This window comes from Strigops habroptila, chromosome Z (assembly GCF_004027225.2).
Source record: "Strigops habroptila isolate Jane chromosome Z, bStrHab1.2.pri, whole genome shotgun sequence".
Classification (NCBI taxonomy): domain Eukaryota; kingdom Metazoa; phylum Chordata; class Aves; order Psittaciformes; family Psittacidae; genus Strigops; species Strigops habroptila.
The window spans coordinates 12,128,795-12,149,645 of record NC_044302.2 but is presented as its reverse complement, the minus strand read 5'-3'; the positions used below and the strand labels follow the sequence as shown (position 1 = coordinate 12,149,645).

At 38.5% G+C, this 20,851-nt stretch overlaps 1 protein-coding gene across 2 annotated transcripts in view; it reads right to left on the bottom strand.

Annotated features, from left to right (window-relative positions):
* PEPD (peptidase D) overlaps positions 1 to 20,851 on the bottom strand; it is a 142,264-nt gene that overhangs the window by 99,225 nt on the left and 22,188 nt on the right. For both annotated transcript variants that reach the window (XM_030511500.2, XM_030511502.1), the window contains 5 exons: positions 19,983 to 20,030; positions 18,350 to 18,411; positions 11,056 to 11,100; positions 3,666 to 3,741; positions 2,049 to 2,095 (listed from right to left, as the gene is read on the bottom strand). In XM_030511500.2, coding sequence (XP_030367360.1) covers positions 2,049 to 2,095; positions 3,666 to 3,741; positions 11,056 to 11,100; positions 18,350 to 18,411; positions 19,983 to 20,030 — 278 coding nt within the window. The remainder of the gene's footprint in view (positions 1 to 2,048; positions 2,096 to 3,665; positions 3,742 to 11,055; positions 11,101 to 18,349; positions 18,412 to 19,982; positions 20,031 to 20,851) is intronic.

Sequence of the window (20,851 nt, the reverse complement as noted above, 5' to 3'; positions counted from 1 at the left end):
GAATACTTTATTTAAGAATTCTGATTCTCTGCACCCTTAGATTGCAGCTGTACCAAGGCTGTCCAACAGTTGACCAAAAAAACTACAATAAAACAAACAAAACATCTCAACCAAGCCTCCCAATTCCCCCCTCCCAAAAAACAACAAAAAACAACAAACCAAACTCTTACTATTTCGAAGAAAATTGATTATTTTTGGATGCTACCTATTTTCAGGTCTTTCAAAGTTCCCTTCGTAGACTACATTAATGGGTTGATCTGCGTACAGTGTAGAGATTTCCTCGACTGTTTTCTAATGTTATTGTTCATTTATAACATTTATTGTTCATTTATAACATTGTTCATTTATAAACATTTCAACTACACATTTCTTGCCAGAAAGGTGTGGAAATGACAGGTTTACATTTTTAGGACCCATTTCTCCTAAGCAACAAGGGAACAGAAAGCAGAGCAGGGATGAATTCCACTAGCAACAGAATCTGAAGTTCTAATTATAGTCTCCAAGGCAGACGCTACAGAAGTAGTCTGCCAAGACCTCTTTCATTAGTGAAATAACCTCAAATTCTTTCAGGAAGTGTAATCTATCAGGACATATGGAAGAACAGAAGGCAATTTTAAATAGGTCTAATAGACAGTTGCCTAATTTTTTTTTTTTTTTTAATTGAAAGACACAAATAAATCTTTTCAAAAGGTTGCTGTGTATGGATGAAGCTAGCCAGAGAAGAATGAAAGTCCTGAAGAGAAAACAAAGTTACAAAGACTTCCAAAAGAGCATATATATATGTATTTGCTTCATGACATTAAATCAAACTGCCAGGATTGTGACATTTAAAAGCACCTGAGAACAAACTCTGCTGCACAGAAATTTTTGATTACTATCACATTCCAGAACCAAAATTTCACTATCAGCACGTATAGCATGGGCAGTGTGTAAAATGAACACAAACACAAAGTTCATGAATAAAGATAACAGCGGAACGTATACCACACTTTTTTCGCCGTTACCTGGTGGTATATGAAGCTGCAATTTGAAGCACATTCAAATTATGGGCATGAGCCTATAGAGTCTGTAGAAATTTAAACTGCTTAAATGCAACACTGTTTTTTCCATATTGCATATGCTCTAAAGGCATTATTTGTTTTTTGAGCTACCTTGAAATCCTGATGACAAATACTAAGACCACTTTATTTTCCCCTCACTGGGTGCTGAACTAGCCTGCTTACTAATGTTTGAAAAATTACTATCAAGAAACAACAGTAACTGAGAAATGGCTGCTGTTTTCTATTTCTTCATTAGGCAAATACTTTGAAAATTGAAAATACTGTATGCAAGCTAAAAATAAATGGACTTGGTGATCAAAACTGTGCTTTATATGATAAGCTGCTGCTGATCTAATGTAAATATTGATTTAAAAGAGAAGGCAATGTTTTCCTTGTAGCTAGACACACCACTACTGTATCAGTTAGGAGCAGCCAATCCTTCCTAGATATGCCTGTACAGCATGTTTTCTTCAACACAAGAGATATAAGCTGCATTCTTATTGACTTCTTAACAGTGCTAGTAACATCCATTACACTTGTGAGATGAGCTTCTTGTACAGGCTAATTACAGGTAATGCTGACTTGGAACTGCAGGCAAAATGCAACTGAACACAGCCTTTTATAAGGTTCTTAAACACTCATATATGCAGTCTTCTAAGCAATGGGGCATTGTTTATCCATAAGGGCAATGTTTATCCATAAACACCATTTTAGTGGATGGCTTCAAACAATAACATTTATTTTGTAAAGCTTCTGTAAATTGCTAAAACTCAGAAAGAGAATTATGCTACACTAAACCACCACCAGAAGATAATCAACCATCATCAAATACAAGCTTGAAACTGATGAAGTACCACCTGAAAATAATAAAATGATTGCAACTGTCTTCAAACAGCAATGAGCTCTCAGTCTCAACTGAATCAATGCTACTACTTTGCCTCAGCTATTGGTTCTACCCCTACTACAGAGAGACTTTCTTTTTATTACAATTATTGAAACAACTCTTACCTCTCCATCTCGTATTCCTTCATACCTGCTTTTACTGCCTTCATTACCTGTAAGATACATATTAACATGGGACATTCATAGCAGGAGGGAATATCATATTTATAAATTTATGACTTATGACTGAGTTATCTCCAGAGGAACCTATATTACACAAATATAATCTCTACTTAATTTAAATTTACATCAGTAGACACATTAGAAATCAAACCCATTTTAATTTTTATAAATGCCTGCAGTCTCCAGCAATAAAGCAAGTTCAATTGCCAAACTACTATATCCTAATGAAGTGCAGCTCCTCAAGACACCAATGCTTAATTCTTAAAGCCCTGGTGAACTTGGCAGCAAAGTTCTTTTGCTTTACTTTTATGGAACGCCAGTAAAACAAAACTGTGAACTGGAATAAACTACAATGGGAGATACTTTTTTATACTTTGCAATCTGAATCAACAGAAAACTACTAGAGTTAACACTATTTCACAACCTGTAAGTCTGATTTTTGTTCTTGGAATTGCTGAGAATGTGCACCAGTTTTATTCCTTTGCCTGTTTCTGTATTATAAAAGTTCTAGGCAGCCACTCTATGAAGAAATTCTCTCAGATGTGACAGTATTATTCCAGGATGATGAAGGACCAAGCAGAAAGAATGCAAATAACTATTCTTAGACTTCACAATTTTAACTTTATATTCCCTTTAAAATATTTTTACACTTCACAGTTCAGAAATCTGAGGAGCAGGAACAAAGACAACAGCTGAGTCGGTAACCTTGTCAGTTACTTTTACTTAAGCTCCCTCTGGTCAGCCAGAACTCATGGCATCTCTGCACCACAATATGGAGTACAGGATTGACACCCAAGTTAATTTTGTCATCAATACCAGTAGAGCAATACGACTCCACTGGCACAGCGCTAGATCCAACCTAAGCAGCTTTGCTGAGAGCATGGATTTATCTTTGCCACTCTGCTATGTCAACACAATAGCATCATGAAGCACTGTACTGTTGGACATACCCATTTCTGCGGAACAACCTAAGGAGCACTATCCTACTCTGGCCACGGGAACATTCATTACAGACTGAACTGTAAGGATCTGGAGAGAGTAACCTGCAAAGTTAAACTTTTTAGAGCTGCACACACTGACATGGGCCAGAATAATAATCTTCTTGATCTCTTGGTTGGACAGATCTATTGGTTGGACAGAGCTTTGGGCAACATGGTCTAGTGTGAGCAATCCCTGCCCATGGCAGGGAGGTTGCGACTAGATGATTTTAAGGTCCTTTCCAACCCTAACCATTCTATGATTCTATGATTCCTCTTTCTCCACCTCTACACTGACATTTGTCCATACAGGAGAGATACATTGCAAGCAGGTCACCCTTCGCTGAGACTCCAGCTCTTATCCAAAACCACACTTCATTTCTCACATATCACAAACGTACTAGTGAGTTCAAGGACAATGTAAGGTGTATTACTGGGCTGTAATAGGAGGGATATTATCCTCTTATTTCTATCCAGCTTTTCAATTATTTTATTACTATGTAATTCAGGGTTGCTGGGAACATTTTCTGAGTACCACTGCTACACGAAGAGCAAAAATTATTATCAGTAAAAGATCCATTACCTCTTTATGAGCTTCACTGGAGATTTTATTGGTGTAGCGCAGAACTTCCAACTCCATGTCTGTCTTAATCACACGACTTAAAGAAAAGTAGAACAGATATCAAGTTAGGTTGCAACTTCACAGCTTAAGAATTATGAAACAAAACCCCTTGAAAATAAAACGCATCACCTATGGCAAAATTAGATCAAATACACCTCAAGAGCAAAGAGCTATTACAGTAATCATGGCAGCAAAGTTTTGTTGTCATTGATTCAGCATTAGCAAAACAACCTTACAAAGGGAAGTCACAAGCATTTCAAACATCAGCACGCATTATTTTAATGCTAATAAACAAGTGGTCCAACCAACATTTCTCAACCCATTCTACAATACGTTAGGAACAAACGCAATGTATTTCTGCTTTTGTCATGGCTCAAACACCACTTCAAAAGGAACATTTCTACAAACATACTTGATTTATTTTTAAAAGAAAATCTGAAACTAGTTTACATAATGAAATTCCCAGAGCTCCAGAATTTCTATTCAGCACAACCTCAACTCCCACCTAGTTGCAATACCTCAAACAGGGGGAGTGGGGAGGGGTGGGGGGTGCTAATGAAGAAATGTTATTTCTGTTTGGTATTAAAAAAAACAAAACAAGAAATTCAGAAACTGCAGCAGCACTAATTACAGACAAGATGTCCATTCTCTTTCATATGCTTCTGGAGGGAAAAACCAACCCAACCCAACCCAACCCCCTAAAAAGCCCATCCTGTTCTTCATGCCTTATGAGATATTGAATTCGCGACTATTTATGAGCCTTGATACTCTGTTATGAACTCATCTCAAAAAAACTAACTTTACACTCTCATGTACTTGTATCACTTTCTACCATGTATTTCAAATAAAAGCAGCTCTTTAGTGTGGCATGAACAGAGAAGCAGAGATAGTTCCATACCTTGTATTAAAAATCACCTACTCTCTCCACTGGTGCACATACTGATTTCCTAATATTACTCATGCTCATCTCCAAGGCAGCTGTGAAGTACATACTTAACTGTTTATAAAGAATAAAACTACATCTACTGAATTGCATAAAATATTTAAATTGTATTTTCCAGCTCCACTCCAGAGCTTCCAGTAGTTACGAAGTACCATAACTGTTATATTTTGAAACTGCCACCAAGACACCCCTTTTTCATTGTAACATGCTTCTACTCACACTGCTGAAAAAAACTATTTACTGTATTTCTGCTCCTGTAGTTTGTTTTAATGAATCCAGAAACAGGCTTCTCAGCCACCAGTGCCTCTGATGTGTGATAAGAGCATTTCCCACAGACAGTGATCGCATCACTATGCAGCACAGCCACTCCCCTGCAAACGCAACTTCTCTGGCAAGAGTAAAGGCACCTTTGTAAAAATGCCAATATCAATCAAAATGCTCTTACAAACAGGAACACAGTAGAGGGGAACTGATTGACATTCTTAGTCAATTGGAATGCGTCACAAAACAATCATTGTGCATGTTGAGACGTACAAGGCTTTGAAATGCACACTGAGGTGAAAAAATTGCACTGGGATGGTATAATCTGTGCACCATGGGTGAAGAAACAGACTTTTGGTTCTGCCTGTCAGCCAAGACACAAAGAACAGCACCTCAAATCTATTCATGTTAGAATGAGGTAGCAAAGACTTATATGTATTTATTTAATCCTGTTCTTTGGAAGATTGCATGTGCAGGCAGGATAATTTAATACTTGTTTGATGTGCCTTTATATTACTTCCAATATCCAGTACATATCTCTGACCTGCAAGTGCCTGAAAAATAGGTTGTTTCAAAATTCAGTTATCTGATCTTTTTACTGGGATCTGCTAGTAATACGCATTAGTAACTGCTCAACAGCAAGTGCAAACAGTATTAGAACCTACTTTACTGGACTAGGTCATAAGGCTTCAGCGTCAAAGTATTTTAGATCATAACTTTTCAGGTATCTTTTTGAATATACAAATTCATGCTCAGCCTCAGACAGACTTTTTATGCAATGCATCACCTTCATTTACACAAGGTCAAGCACTGAAACATTTTACAGAAAATATTTGCTCATTCTGAGACCAACAAAACCCACTACCCAACCATTAACAGGGAAGAGAGGAAGGATGTACAACTGAGCAGGGAACACGATCAACTTCACACTCCACTAGACACCGAAAAGAACACATCACTGAGCTCCTATGTTGTCTGCACTGGTACTGTTGATGGAATTCCCACAGCATACTTGAGTAGCAGAAAGGCATGTATTTCACTACCATCTCACTGCATAAAAAGCAACATTCTCCCAAGCCAGGTTTAAAGCATTGCTAGTCAAAGCACTGTGGTTAGCACCGCAGAGCAATCTTGCGGGTGATGAGTGGTCCACAGTTCTCATGATGTTTTCCCCCCACTTTCGAACTAAGGCTAGGAAGAAAGTCCCACCATTGTTCATGAATGTGAACTTCAATGTTCTATTAAAAATGGCTCTTGGAGCAGTTACTCTGCATGCATTCATTAATATTTTGATGGGAACACGCCATTTACAGGCTCCAGCTAATGCAATTGCAAAAATGTACAGATTCAGCATGTAACGCAGTTCTTGGATTAACAGGCAAGACACTCGGTGCAATCAAGTTAAAACAGAAGCACAAGCCTCCTACTGTTAGGGTTGACCTGTAACTTTTAACTTCCCTCCCCCTGCATTTTACTAGCGTTAAAATATTCCTTCTTCCTCATTCTCCTCTTTTGCATGCATTTGTGCTTTTATTTGCCTTGGTCCATATGAGCAGGTGGTCTTTTCATGCATGTCAGTCATCCAACAAAAGACAGAAATTTTAATACAAAGTACGATTTCAGTCCTGAAATTAAGTTTTGGCATTTTAAGTGGCTGGATACCAAATTTCATGTACAACCTATTTTCCACTGATCAAGTGGTCAAAAGCATACAGAATTCAAGACAATTATGAGGCTGGAACCTGCACAACTCAACTGTATTTCCCTAAACCAGTGCCTTCCTTAAAGATACACAACTGTTTGCTTCTCTATGTGCATTCAGTCTTGATCATACTGCCAGAAGTATCTGTTCCCAGCTACCAGCTCAGTGTTTATCAGATGTCTTCTTTTGTTTTTAGCGTATGCATGCAACCTTAATGGCTGCACTCTGTGCCATGCACGGAAAACATCTGGGTACATCTGTTCTTCCTTATCCTTCTGGAAATATTATGTTTACAGACCACTTAGTAAATACAGATGCTGCCCACGTTGACAGACTCCACAGTCCTGCCTTGTCTTCACCCTTTTTCACCCCTGCTGTTACCTTTCCACATTTTATTTATAGACATTTCTCTACCATAGTTGACATATTTATGCTCTTCGGCAAGCTTTCACTTGCTAACTGAATTAGCATCAAAGCCAGTAAAGATAGTAATGCACACAGGCAAACGAGAGGCATTGCAGTACAATTCTGAAAGCCAGTTGCATGAACACCAAACACGGAAGTTCATCTTGAAACAGTTCAAAAAGATGTTAGAGTTTACAACATAGATAAAAAAAACTTCCAAAACCACAAAGAGCATATACGCAGCCTTAAGACATTAAGATACAGATTACTTTCCCGGAAGAAACGATTTATCTTTCCATCAAAGTAATGCAAAATACAGAATATACGAAATCTTCCACACAGAACTATCAAATCCCATTTTCATTGGGGTTATAGGAAAATACAGTATATACAAGCAGAAAACAAGCTGTACGTTATCTTCTAGCACCACCACAAGTATGGTAAACAGACAGTGGTATCCTAAAGTAACAAAAGGCGATTTTTCTAAGTGCTAGTGTGAAAATAATTCCTTCTGACTACTAGGGACATAATTTGGTTAAGTTTGGAGTTTGTCTTCTGTTAGACGACATTTTCTTTTCAAAATGGTGAAATCAATACTTCAGAGTACACATTCAGTATCAGATCTGAAATGGGGATGCTGAAATTTACAATTTAAGTGTTTAAATGTGTTTGTAAACACATTCACTCAATTAAAAAAAGTGCAAACACCCTATGCAAACTGCTGTGGTCTTGTCTAAGGTCAAATCCTTTTGGTTTATACTTAAGTTTCATAGCAAGTGAGAAAAGGTTGAGATCTTGAAAAAGGATGAATAAGCAAGGGAGGCGACAGATCCTTAATCACAAACTGCCCCTTGTCAATATTGAACCATTTTCTCTGCATTTTATTAGAAGAATCTATAATACTAGAATTGCCTTCTGTAGCTCATGGTTCTCCCTGGCTGGTTCAGAAAGCTCAGCCATTTCACGTCTTGCTGGCAGCTTTGACAGCATGGTATAGATCGGAGTTTTTCTGACAAGTATCATGTAAAGCAGAGTAGTTCAGAGCTTGTTGAATTTGAAATTATATGCATCCACGCAAGCGTATGATTTAAATGAAGCAATTTTCTACCCCAGAATATAACCCTCAAAAAAATTAGTCTTCCTAAAAGTAAAATATTCTTAATTCTAAAAATATTATTGCTTTCTAAAGAAAGTTTCCTGGTCAATAACTTAACATTCCAAGGAAATTTCTACTTTAGGAAGTTTTAATACGCATAGCCTGTCATTCACATAGTGATTTCACCAGACACTTAAATCTTAACAACTGTCTGCAACATACTTCCAACTTAAAATGAAATCCACCAAACTCAATAAAACCTTTTAAAATACTTTTGAATGCAAATATGAACTTTGGCTCCACTTAGAATTCCCATTCCTTGAAAGCCAGGTGGAGGGAAAGCCAGGTGAGATCACAGGAAGAACAAAATCAGAATTCCAGGCTGGCACTCACAAGTCACAGAAGAGATTTTCTTTACACCAAAATGAACAGCTCCAAGTGCTGCCTTTCTACTGCCTCAATGCTCCCTCTATCTCAGTACAATCTCAGGGCATGGACCTCATGTTTCCCCAACCCTGAGCTTCCCGGAGAAGATTTAACACGCCCATTAACCCAAAACACTGAGAAGAAAAGCTTATCAGGTGACACCTTGGTAAAGCGGATGGAACTAGAATAAAAGCTAATTCGGGAATACGCTTGTGGCCCTAATCCAAAGCCTTCAGCAGCTAAAACTGTCACCTCTCTCCCTGTAGTGCTGCTGAATCTACAGATCAAAGTTTGGAAGTTAGACCAGGCCCTCTTCAGGTCGTCTTTCTTGCCCCTTGTCTTTTCCTGCTAACAAGAGCACAAAAAGGCAAACAAGAGGAGCATGAAAATGACACTGTCAGGTTAAAGATGAAGATGTAGCTCCCTCCTCCACTCCTCAAACAGCTCGTCAGGTCACTAGGAGAATCCTCCTCTGGCTGCTGGGCACATGATAATGAAGTGTCAAAGACTGAAAGTTCCCAATGTCTTAAACAACAAAAAACCCCACACCAATACCTACACCAAACCAACCAACTAGAGCTCAGAAGCAGCCACCTCTGCAAGAAAATAAAACTTTCTGAAGAGCTTCTAACTTTACTTATTCTTGCTGTTATTTCTGTATGCCATTGTAGCATGGTGTTAGGGGTCTTGGAGCACCTGTGAACATTTCTAGATCTTCCCTATCAGTATCTGTAATGACAGGAGCTTGACTAATGAAACCCTAATGATATTAAAAAAAAACCCCAAAAAAACCACAATGACAAAAACCAACAAACCAGGTTTTGCCAAGCTCCTCCTTTACCTCATTGTGTTTAATCCGTGCATCTGAAAAGCAGATCCCTGCACATCAACTTCCAATCTTGCATTCTGTCTACAGTACTCAGGACTTTGCACCTCAGAGGCTCTTAACTCCTAATTTCAGAAATCACTTCTATACGATAAATTCAGAAATCAATTCTGTACACTAACTTCTTTGTTTTGGAAAAGGAAGGTCAAAATTCTAGAAGGACAGAATAGGTGAAATTTAAAAATTGGCACCCTGAGCTTTCTGTGTTACAAAGCAGCACTGACTTTCCCCCTTCCACCCACCAGCAGGATTTGCAAGCAATGAGTCTCACTACTACGCATCTCCAGGCCCACTCACAACTCATTAATGCAACAATGTCTAAGCAAAGTTTCCCCTTTTCCCACTTTTCTTTTACAACATTTTTGTGTCATGCCAAGCAATGACAAACGGCTGTAACAACAGAAATGTGACATACTAAAAATTCTACATATTCTGAAATCACATTGATGTTCAAAACAACGTCTCCACAGTTCTCCAGCTGGCAATTAGACATAAAGGAAAACAGCAGACTGTTCTCAGCATATGTGCTAATAATAAACATTAAAAAGAATAATATGTAGTAACATATATTACAATAAGCTACAACAGTGGTAGTCAGAGTGTATACTTTCCTGTTTGTATTTTAAGATTTTGAGTTTATCTGTCTTAACTGAGGATTTGCTTCCTCATTTCTAGATTAATACACTGAAAAAGCTTAGATAAAAACCTAATTCATTAACAAAAATCTGCTGTATTGTTTCTTCAGTTAATTTCCTAAATGGAAAACTAGAAAGCCCGAGTTACGGAGCAATCCCGAGGACAAAGTCAACAATGCTGACCAGAATAGGAAAACTGGTAAAATGCGCTAGCTTTGTAAGCTACTACTACACTTTGTCACACTCTCTAATTTTGTCTATTCTAGATAGGCTACAGCAGAATTTCCCTAGAATTACAAATTATAGCTACATGAATAATAATTCAACAAAATTAATGCTTTTAAAATAAATGCTAGAGAAGTAATAACACCTTATTAAATATTATCTGCTCAGACAGTTTTGATCTACCTTTGATTTTTGGTTCTAGAATATGAATTACCCTCATTCTTTTCTTATTCATACAAATTCACATCTACATGAATGTGACTTAACCCTGAACACATCCAATAAAAATCTATATCCAGACACAATACTTAAGGAATGATACATAAATTCTTCACTTTTCAATGCTTTTACCTAGCCCTGTTTTTACTTCTGTGCATTATTTCCACCCTACAAGGTGAAATCAACTTAAAACCAAAACTTATAAAGTAGGATGCTTCTGCTGGGGAATTGCTCTCTGAAGCAATAGAATCATAGAATGGTTACGGTTGGAAAGGACCTTAAGATCATCTAGTTCCAACCTGCCTGCCATGGGCAGGGACACAACACACTAAACCACATCACCCAAGACTCTGTCCAACCTGGCCTTGAACACTGCCAGGGATGGAGCATTCACAACATCCTTGGGCAACCTGTGCCAGCGCCTCACGACCTGCACAGTAAAGAGCTTCTTTCTTGTATCTAACCTGAACTTCTCCCATTTAAGTTTGAAACTGTTACCCCTTGTCCTAATGCAAGCATGCTCAACAGTACTCAAAGATTTTATGCTACTCACCATTCTGCAATTTCAGGATGAAGGATTTTGTTGTTCACATTAAATCTATATTAAAAAAAAGCAACACACAAATATTAAAAAACCAGCCACACAACAGCAGAGATTACTTTTTTTTTTTTAAATTTTATTTTTTTTTAACTGTGTCTTCTCTGGGGACTTGAAAACTTGCGAAAGCAAATACTGTGTTGCAATTAATTACAGATCAGTTCAGATCCCAGTGAGGAGAATGCACACACTTGTCTTCATTGTGCAAGTATTTAATCTTGAAATACATCAGACTAAACCAGATATGTAATTTTAAGAATGTGGAGAAACCAGAGTAACAGTATGTTCAGGACACATTCGTTAAACTTTTTTGACAAAGCTGAAATGTTATCACTTCACTGCTACGAGTGTGGGTTGGACCAGATTGACCTCCAGGGGACCCTTCCGAAGTGTTCTGTGATTTTAACTTTGCTCCTTAAAAACCCTTCAGTGAAATTAAACACAGTGAATTGCTAATTTCATCCTTTGTTTTATGCTTTCCCATTTTTCTGTGCACAGAACGTGGCATGTGATAAACAAGCTTGCTTAGAAGACTATGAAAACAATCTCTCCTTGTCTTTTTCGACCTAGAGAAGAGGCAAAGCACAGGTTTCCATCTCACCCTGGCCTCAAACACCGAACTATTTTTCTGTTTATTTTCTGCATTAGCAATTCATGGTAATACATTAGTATTCTTGGAACTAGTTTGAGGCTCTCTAAACAATAACATTACAGTGGCCAGTAGAGTAAGAAGCTGAGTAATTAAGTGGTACACAAATGGATTTTCAAGCACTGTTCAAGGGGTTTTTTTGCTTACAATTTAAATGCCCAAGGAGTGTTCTGCACCACAGATATTTTTGTCTGACTGATGGCTCTTCAGCTAGGGCATTTAAGAGAATTAAAATGCTCCAAGGCTCCTAACAGATCTTCAGAAGAATGTTAGAAGGCAAGAATTCATTTTCCCAAATTTTTGAAGGAAAAATTCATCTATTCCAGGTTATTAACCATTCTTTACACCTCAGAAGGGACTAACAAAAGCACAAATCCAATTAAAAAAAATTATTTAGAAGTCACTTCTAATTGTACCAGGGTCTTCCTGCATCCTCAGATAGCAGGAAAAAAAACCCCTATGTTTCTTTTTTTCAAAAACACATGCTCATAAACATATAAAATCCTAACAAGGTAAAGGTTAATAGCTTTGTGTCACTACTCCAGGGTAGAATACAGCAACTTATCTTGACACTCAACAAGGACAAGCTGTATGGTATTCAGTATTATGGGTATTAATTAGAAACCACTGGAAAAGCAACACAATACAAAAAGCCACAAGTCACAGAACAATGCATTACTATAGAATAATGTTAGTCACTTGGAAACTATAAAGTCTCATAAAACCAGAGAAAAAAGGCATTTTTTCAATTTAATCACCACCATCCCAACAACTACTACCTATGTACAATAATGCAGAAATAATTCTGGGATGGAAGAGCCCATTAAACACAAATTTATACAGAAGAAAATATAACAATGATAGAGTGTAATCAATCTATACAAATTCTAAAAAAACCAAAAGCCCGAGCTCCTTGTTTGGCTGGAAAGCGTATCAACTGACACCACCACAGAAAAACAAAACACAGAAGAATTAAGCTGGAGCTGCAACGACATGAGGACATTCAATAATTGTCATCAGTATGTCAGACAGAAAACAGATCAATGAAAGGCAAGTGTAAGGAGACACTGCAGCACTGCAGAAAGCTCCAACACCAGCTCTATGCAAATATGACAAGTATAAACTATGGTTATTATGAAGTAACAAAGCAAAATAAAGGGCAGGGAAGGGCAAGTAAAGAAGGCAGATGACTGAGACTCTGAAAATTCACATCTCTCAAGAACCTGACACACTCACTTTAAACACAGGCACAAATGGACGAAACCAAAAGCAAATCGAATGAACAAACACAAACCTCACAACAGAAGATTGTCTCTCACCTGAGCATTAAATAAATACAAATAAAAAGGAAAAGCCTGTACACCAGCGTAGGCTTGTAATAAGTTGAATAACGCTCTTTTAGAAAGGCAATTTCATTGAAGAGATGTACCATCTCTGTCGCAGCCCCTGGATTTTTCCTCTCCTGGCCCAAAAAGCTCTTCTTGAGCTGTCTTTGTGCTGCCAGAAATGCAAGTTTTAGCTGCTGGCTGGAACCATCTACTATGTGGCAGCTCCTTAAAATTACAGTTGCTGTCAATTATGGAAGCAAATTAAACACACAGAAAACGAGTAGGACTGGAATGAGAGGATGCAGGGTAGGAGTAAAGAGGCAGGAGGCTATCAGTCACACGGTAGTTTTATCCCTCTCCTGAAAGACAGACTTTCTGATATGATGGCAAGTAGAAAACAAGATTTTAGACCTCCGGGACACAGCATCAATTCAGACTTGGAATAGAACCTGATCTATTGTATGTAACTTTTTCAGGGAACCCAACGATTAAGGATTGAGTTGTCTCAACTTTGCTTAGCTTGTGGTAGCTGTGGGTCCTGTCCAAGTGGCCACAGGGCAACCTGTTTATGACTGCCAGACTTCTAAAGCTAATGAAGCTTCACTTCAGTTACCAACAAGACAGCTAAACAAACTACATCCTGAAAGTGACTGGTTAAATATCAAGCTCAAGGGGAAGAGCTTGTCATCACCAACACGAGTACACAGTGGTGTTTAATTCACATGATTTGTGCACAAAGTGCTACATAAAATCACCCTACCATGTCCTTCTAGCATAATTTTGATCCTGCTAGACAATAATCAACTTACTCTTAAAAAACATGTACTGCCCGAAGGTTAAGGGGATCATGTAGAGCAATCCAATTCTACATTTTTCCGCAATGTGCAAATAGACAACACTTAGATGATGAGACATGTGGTCTTGAGGAACAAAACAAACTGACATTTTGCTACAGTTGCAACCTGTAACATATTAATGCTCCCATTTAATCAACACAGAACTAAGAAATGCTACACTGAGAAGCATGTCCAAATTGATTTCACACTCAGTTGTCCTTTTAACTGCAAGACAATTTAATTAGTTTAAAACAAAAAAAAAGCTACAAGTCTACACTTCCTGTATAATAACAGTGTACAGGAGACCTTATTTTGTCACTTTAGTGAATATATTTTGTGTGTATATGGTGAGAAAAATCTAACCCATCTTCATACACAACGTTAGAATTTTCTACTCTTCTTCAACATGGAGAGTCTTTCTGCTAGCAACTGACCTCACTACACAATAGGGAAGAGGTCTTTTAGATGGTTTTCACTGTCACACTCAACAAGTACAGTTCTGAGGGAAAGGAATTCACTGAAAAACTGGAAACATTTAGGTATAATTGCTTGAACTATCCATCATTTCCATCAATTGATTCTGAGAATGGGGGTGGAAAAAAAAAACCAAACAAAACCAAAACTAACAAAACCAAACAACACAGCAAGCAAAGATTTATTCAACAGTGGTTTAAAGTATACGGCATATTATTGTTTATCCATGGTTCAAAATCCATATTCTCTGTATTGTGAGTCATATCACTTCTAAGTATTTTTACAAGTGCTACATAACTGGCACAAAATTGGATTTAAAAAATTCCTGTTCATTTTCCAGTCTGAAAAATGGGTCCATGAATTAGAAAAACCAAAACCACACCAGCCGCAACCTCTGTTAGCAAAAAAAATATGTATGTCTAGAAAAAATGTATTAGCACTGTTTTAGAAATCTGCCTTCTAGATTTAAGCCACCTGAAGCAAATGACAGCAAGTCACTTCTGTAGGATTAGTAACAGCTGTAAACAAAGCTGACCTGAGGGGAGCTACCAGGAAAAGCATTAGCAGGGGTCCAGCTCTCCTGTGTGAAGTCCCCATCCCAGGCTGCTCCTGGGACAACAGCACTATCCACTGCTGCGCAGGACAACTTCCCAAGCACCACCATTTTCATTTTACAGACTGCAGCAACATAAAAGGTTTACTTCTTGTACTAAGAAGATATGTTGCTGACAGAGGGGAGATTTAGATTACACATTAGGCAGAAGCTCTTCCCTGTGAGGGTGCTGAGGCACTAGCACAGGGTACCCAGAGAAGCTGTGGCTGCCCCATCCCTGGCAGTGTTCAAGGCCAGGTTGGACACAGGGGCTTGGAGCAACCTGCTCTAGTGGAAGGTGTCCCTGCCCGTGGCAGGGGGTTGGAACTGGATGAGCTTTAATGTCCCTCCAATCCAAACCAGGCTGTGATTCTATATGAAAGAACTATACATAAACTGATGGAAAATATGATACATTTCACTATTATGGGCTCTATAATCAGCATAAAATCAAGTTTGATAACTGCTACCAGCGCGAAAATAACTTAGGGTTGATCTTCAGGGTGATCATAGAAATAACCCATTACCACAGTAGTCATTTTGTCTCAAATGGCTACTTACTACAGTGGAAAAATTAATCAAATAGTTTAGGTAATTATGTTCCAGAAGAAGTTCAAAAGGTTCAAAAAGTAAGGCAGGGAAGCAACATCATTAGAGAAAGAAAAAGTCAACTTGTGACAGGAGCAGATGAACAGCCTGCAAAGGGAGCAAGATTCAGCTTTTTCTGGAAATGATACATTATTTCTCCTATTATCCTTCACAAACAAAAAAACCCAAACATAAAAACACACCAGGGCAAGTCAGTCTAGGAGAAAAAAGACAAATGGGAGCAGGAGGAATACAAAGGGGCCCTAGCAAGCAAATACATCTTGGCCAGGTAGCCAGAAAATGGAAACAAACAAGAACGCAGGAATAAGATACAGCATCATAGCTAGGGCAGAGGACAGAGAGAGCTGGCAACTCGCAGGCACAGACAGATGGGAGGGAGTGCAGTTTGAAGGAGCACATTGCTTGGTACAAACTCCATGAGTTTAGTCCTCTCACAAGAAACAAGTACATCCAAAATACATTGAAATAAGAAAGGTTGGATGGAGCTTTGAGCAACCTGGCCTAGTGGTAGGTGTCCCTACATATGGCAGGGGGTTAGAACTAGATGAGCTTTAAGGTCCCTTCCAACCCAAACCATTCTGTGATTCTATGAAATATAAAGGAAATATTTGACATAGGAGAGGTGGAGAAGCAGGAAAGCAGGAATGCTGAAACTGGTTTCAGTCTGCATCGAAAACATATAAAATGAACTGGTTTATACATGCAGTTACAAAAAACCAAGGAGAGCAGAGTTTAAAAGGGAGCTCACCCCCTCCTCCATGCCCTCAATGAACAGCGTTCACCCTCTGCACGCTGCCGCTGGCAGGCAAGCCAAGCATGCTCTCCCCAGAGACATGACAGCCCTGGAGAAGACAGAAGCAGGAGTCAGGGAGATCAAGGCAAGGCTGGAGTGACAAGTGGTTTGAGGGCACGGTATCTGTCAGAAGAGGAGAGTGGATCTTCTGCACATCCAACAAAATCAATGCATGCTCTTCCACACCGTGAGCGTGGGAAGGGAACACACCAACCAGATCTGTCAAAGGCAGCAAGATGAACAACTGGGTGCCGAGGGGTGGAGAAGGAGAAGCATAACCCAGGTCTCAAAAGAGAAGTAACTACTAAACAGCTGGAAATTGCCTGTAAAGAATGGAGGAAACCCTTCTCCTGGAGCACAGCGACAGCATGTTTACCACAAACTGTGAAGCCGCAATAAAATATCATTAATCTCTGTAAGTGTTGCAGGAGACATGCTATTAAAATCTCAGATCAAGTGCTAAATGGAGTGGCTTCCTAACTTAATGTTGACTTGTAACAGAATGTGTTACTAATTAAACTCTAGTATTTAGTGAAATTCAGGTGAAAAAAGGGGCTTTTTGGTACTTCAAACAGACCTTTGTACATCATTCCCATAAAGAATTACTGCTGGAGATAATACTGTTTATATTTGATGTGGAGATGTTTCAGATAAAACTGGAGGTATCACTCCATACAGATTCTGGAGTTCACCTGTACCTGGAGAGCGTAAGATAAATGAGTATCTACTTGATCAAAGCAACAGAACACCATACTGCTGTAACAGCAGAAAGGACACCAAATATTCATTTAAAACTGCTTGCTTTATTCTGGAATAGTTTATATTTAACTCACTGGGCAGCAAAAGATGCCTAAATGTCTGAAAGCTTGGTCCCCAGTATCCCTGACAGACTCGTTAAGTTTCCATTTAGGTTGTAGAGAACAGTAGGGGAGAACAAAGTAATTACGGAATCAAATTCCAGATTTCAGTTCACGTGACAGAGAGAAAAGATGATCCCAGCAGAAAGCACGCTCTGGGACTATACAAACCAGTGCCCAGACTTGCAGCAAACTCTGTGCATTACAATCTTCACTGCAGAATTAATATGCTCTCAACAGAGGCAAATGGAGAAAAATGCAGCAGGGTGACTGGGAGTCAAGTATCATCAAAAAAAAGGACCACCTGCTCAACATCTCAGAATAAGTGGGGTTTTTTAACAGGCTTTTTAATGGGGGGGTGGAGGGTGTGTTTCTTTTTTGCCACACGCTTGAGCAAAAAATGGAAAATTATCTCATTTGGGGATATCGTTATGGAATAGATAGTTGTATTTCATTCAAAATTGAGGTCATCATCCTCCCATCTCAGAGCAGGCTGTGATATTTTGTTATTTACTGCCTTTTCAAAATACTGCATGTGGGACAACATTTTCAGTCCACTAGCAGCCAAACTTCATAAAAAGACAACATCAAGGGATGCTAAAGGATCACATCTAGGCAGAAAAGTGATCTTTAATTTTACACCTGTAATGCGACATCTTTTCAGAAGATTGTGCACACCAGAATCCCTAACATCTACCTTAATACTGTACAAGGAAGTCAGTAAGAGAAAGAAGCTACTCTTAAAGAGCAATTTTCCTGAAATCTGAAATGCAAATATTCCAGTTCCAGTTGTGGAAATGGAGGTAAAGGGATGGGTCTGTTTGGTTTTAGATACTTAAAACAAACACAAATACAGAGAAACACTGGATGAAATCACATATAAAAAAGATTAAAAAAAAAAAAAAAAAAAGGCAACACAAACCCAAACTAAAATCCACTGTATTTCAAGTCATTAGAAACCTGTCAAACATTTTATTCCCACAGAAATATTAATATATTTCATCGGCCATTCAACATCCTGTCACTAGGAAAACCGTCATTTAATGTGAACTATGAAATGAATTAACATAACCATGCAACAACTAATGGACAAAAAAGCCTTGTCACTTACTGGCTGATTCCTTCAAACGAAGCTTCTTTGGTGACATTTCCGCTATCAGTATTAACACCACGCTGGGAGGGAAAAGATGAAAAGGACCATGATTCTGAGCTGAACACAAGCATTTAAAACACACATCATGGGGAGAACCTGACTGCAGTAAGTCTTCAGGAAAACTTATACGTAAGTTTACTTAAATGACTATAATTAAAACCCCAGATTTTCATAGGAGACCAACACAGAACTTAGGTTAGGATGTGCTGCTTAGGAATAGGTCAGGCTTGGATTTCTAATTCCCTTATGTCTTGAAAGGGAGCTAGGAGACCTATATAGTAATAAAGGGCAAGAGAGTAACAAATGGACAAGTTATTTTCTAAAGTAATTTCATTTAAAAATAGATTATGCCCTGCCTTGGCGATGCTTGTTATTTAAGTTTGCATGCCATTCCCGTACAGCTTTCCATTCAAGCAAGTAGCATAAGCAAGAGTATTTTGGCTGCTACACAGCAGATGAACACTGTGCCTGGGAAACCCTGTGAAGCAGCGTTACAGCTCCGTATCTGGAATGAGACCACAGGTGGAGAGGACCAGGTGTCCATTCAGACAGAGGAAAGAGAAGAGCTCTTCCCTTCTCTGTACACTTCTTCAGTAGGAGGAATTTGGAAGAATTACAGCTCCTTCCTCTCAGCCAAAAATTAGGTGAAAATTCTTCATTACAACAGGATGCTCACAGAGTGACAACTACTGAAGAACTCGATGTGCAGAAATGCACAGTAAGAAGCACAAGGTGATCAAATACTCCCTTTCCTGAATATTCCCCTTTCTTTCGTGTTCTCTTAAAGAACACAAAAGAAAACGATAGGGTCATCTTTTATATGTGCATGTATACAAATGTAAGTGGGAGAAAGACTGAAAACTTTTTAGGGCCTCTGTTCTCAATGGATAAAGAAACCAGATCTCATGCTATGTGACTGTTTTAAGGAGGGATTTTTTGTCTGGCCACTGGTAAATCCAGGAGCTGCCACTGCATTTGCTGTAAGGGAAAGCTCGGAGTCAGCAAATCATTTCATACAGTTTACAAAACACCTGTCAAGGAAAGCAGCTGGGAGAGAGGTGATGAGGAAGAAGAAACTTGCAGGCTTTTACCTCCACTCCACTTTACCTTCCAGAGAAATAAGCAAGCACCACTCAAAATACATGGCAGGCATTTGGTATCGCTCCCTCCTTCCAGCAGTTGTTCTCATCAACTCGTTCTATGCAGAAAAAGTATTCCCTGAATCCTTCGGGGATTCCCACGGAAATGCGCTAACATGCTCATGACATGACCAGAACAGCATAACACATAAAAGGAGTTTGCAGTCATTGTACACAGGCTGAAGGATAGCACGGACGATGATAGATAGGCCTGTCATGTTTTACCAGAAAACAAATAAAGCTTTTGGCAGCAAGAATATAGACTGGAAGGCCCGAGGTTACAAATCTTGAGATCATGGAGGGGCCAGAAGGCTAGATGACTATACACAGGTGGCCTCAAATTTGGCAAGGATGGGGAGGAAAACTTATCGAATAACAATGCAAAGAAATGCTGAATAAACTGATCTCCTTATCGAAAAAAATGAATAGTTATTCTTCAGAATATGACTCACCAAAGTAAGAAGCACAGAAGGGTTCTTTGAAGCCAGAACACTGGATATCTAAAAAGAAATATTATATTGCTATTAATTTTCTTTTTTCTTCCTCAGAACCACACTGATAACACTTTCATGAACATTTGCTGTATACAAAGTAAACAAGCTGCAAAGACAAAATTGCTGCTCTAGTATCTTTCAGATATTGAAGTATTACCCGAGATATGCAACAAGTCAGTAGATCACAAAACATTTAGACAGAAATGAAGTGCCTAAGTTGATGGTGTCCTTTGGAGACATAAATACCAACTAGAACTTAAAATTAAGTCCACTGTCATCATTTGGACAACAGAGGAAATATGAGCCAAAAAGCTGTAATGTCACACAGAAATAGTAAGGAACAACAAGGTACTCAACATACTACTACATACAAAATACACATGCATTAATATTATTATGCTACAATGTGCTAAATAGTTAGTAACGAGTATTTACAGTTACTGTCACTGATCATCTTTTACTAACACTTCTATCAGGCTTCTTCAGTATCTTTCAAGCATTTACAAACTAAGAACAAGATCACTGGGCTTGTAGAGAACTAAGCTCTCAGAGCAGCTGCAGAAAGGTGGGCACTGAACTACGCATTTCTTGAGGCAATGAACAGATGACATAATTCTATGGTGCATAGTCCTACCAACTTTAAAACAGCTTAATAGCACACTAATAACATTAACAAAAGAAAACATATGGCAATGAGGTTTAAAAATACCAATTCAACTTTTTTCTTTTCCTCACCATGAAGTATCAGGATTACATATCTACACAAGTTGGTCATTTGTTGACATAAAACTACCCTATAAATAAGGCCCCTAGTGTCCTAATGGTGG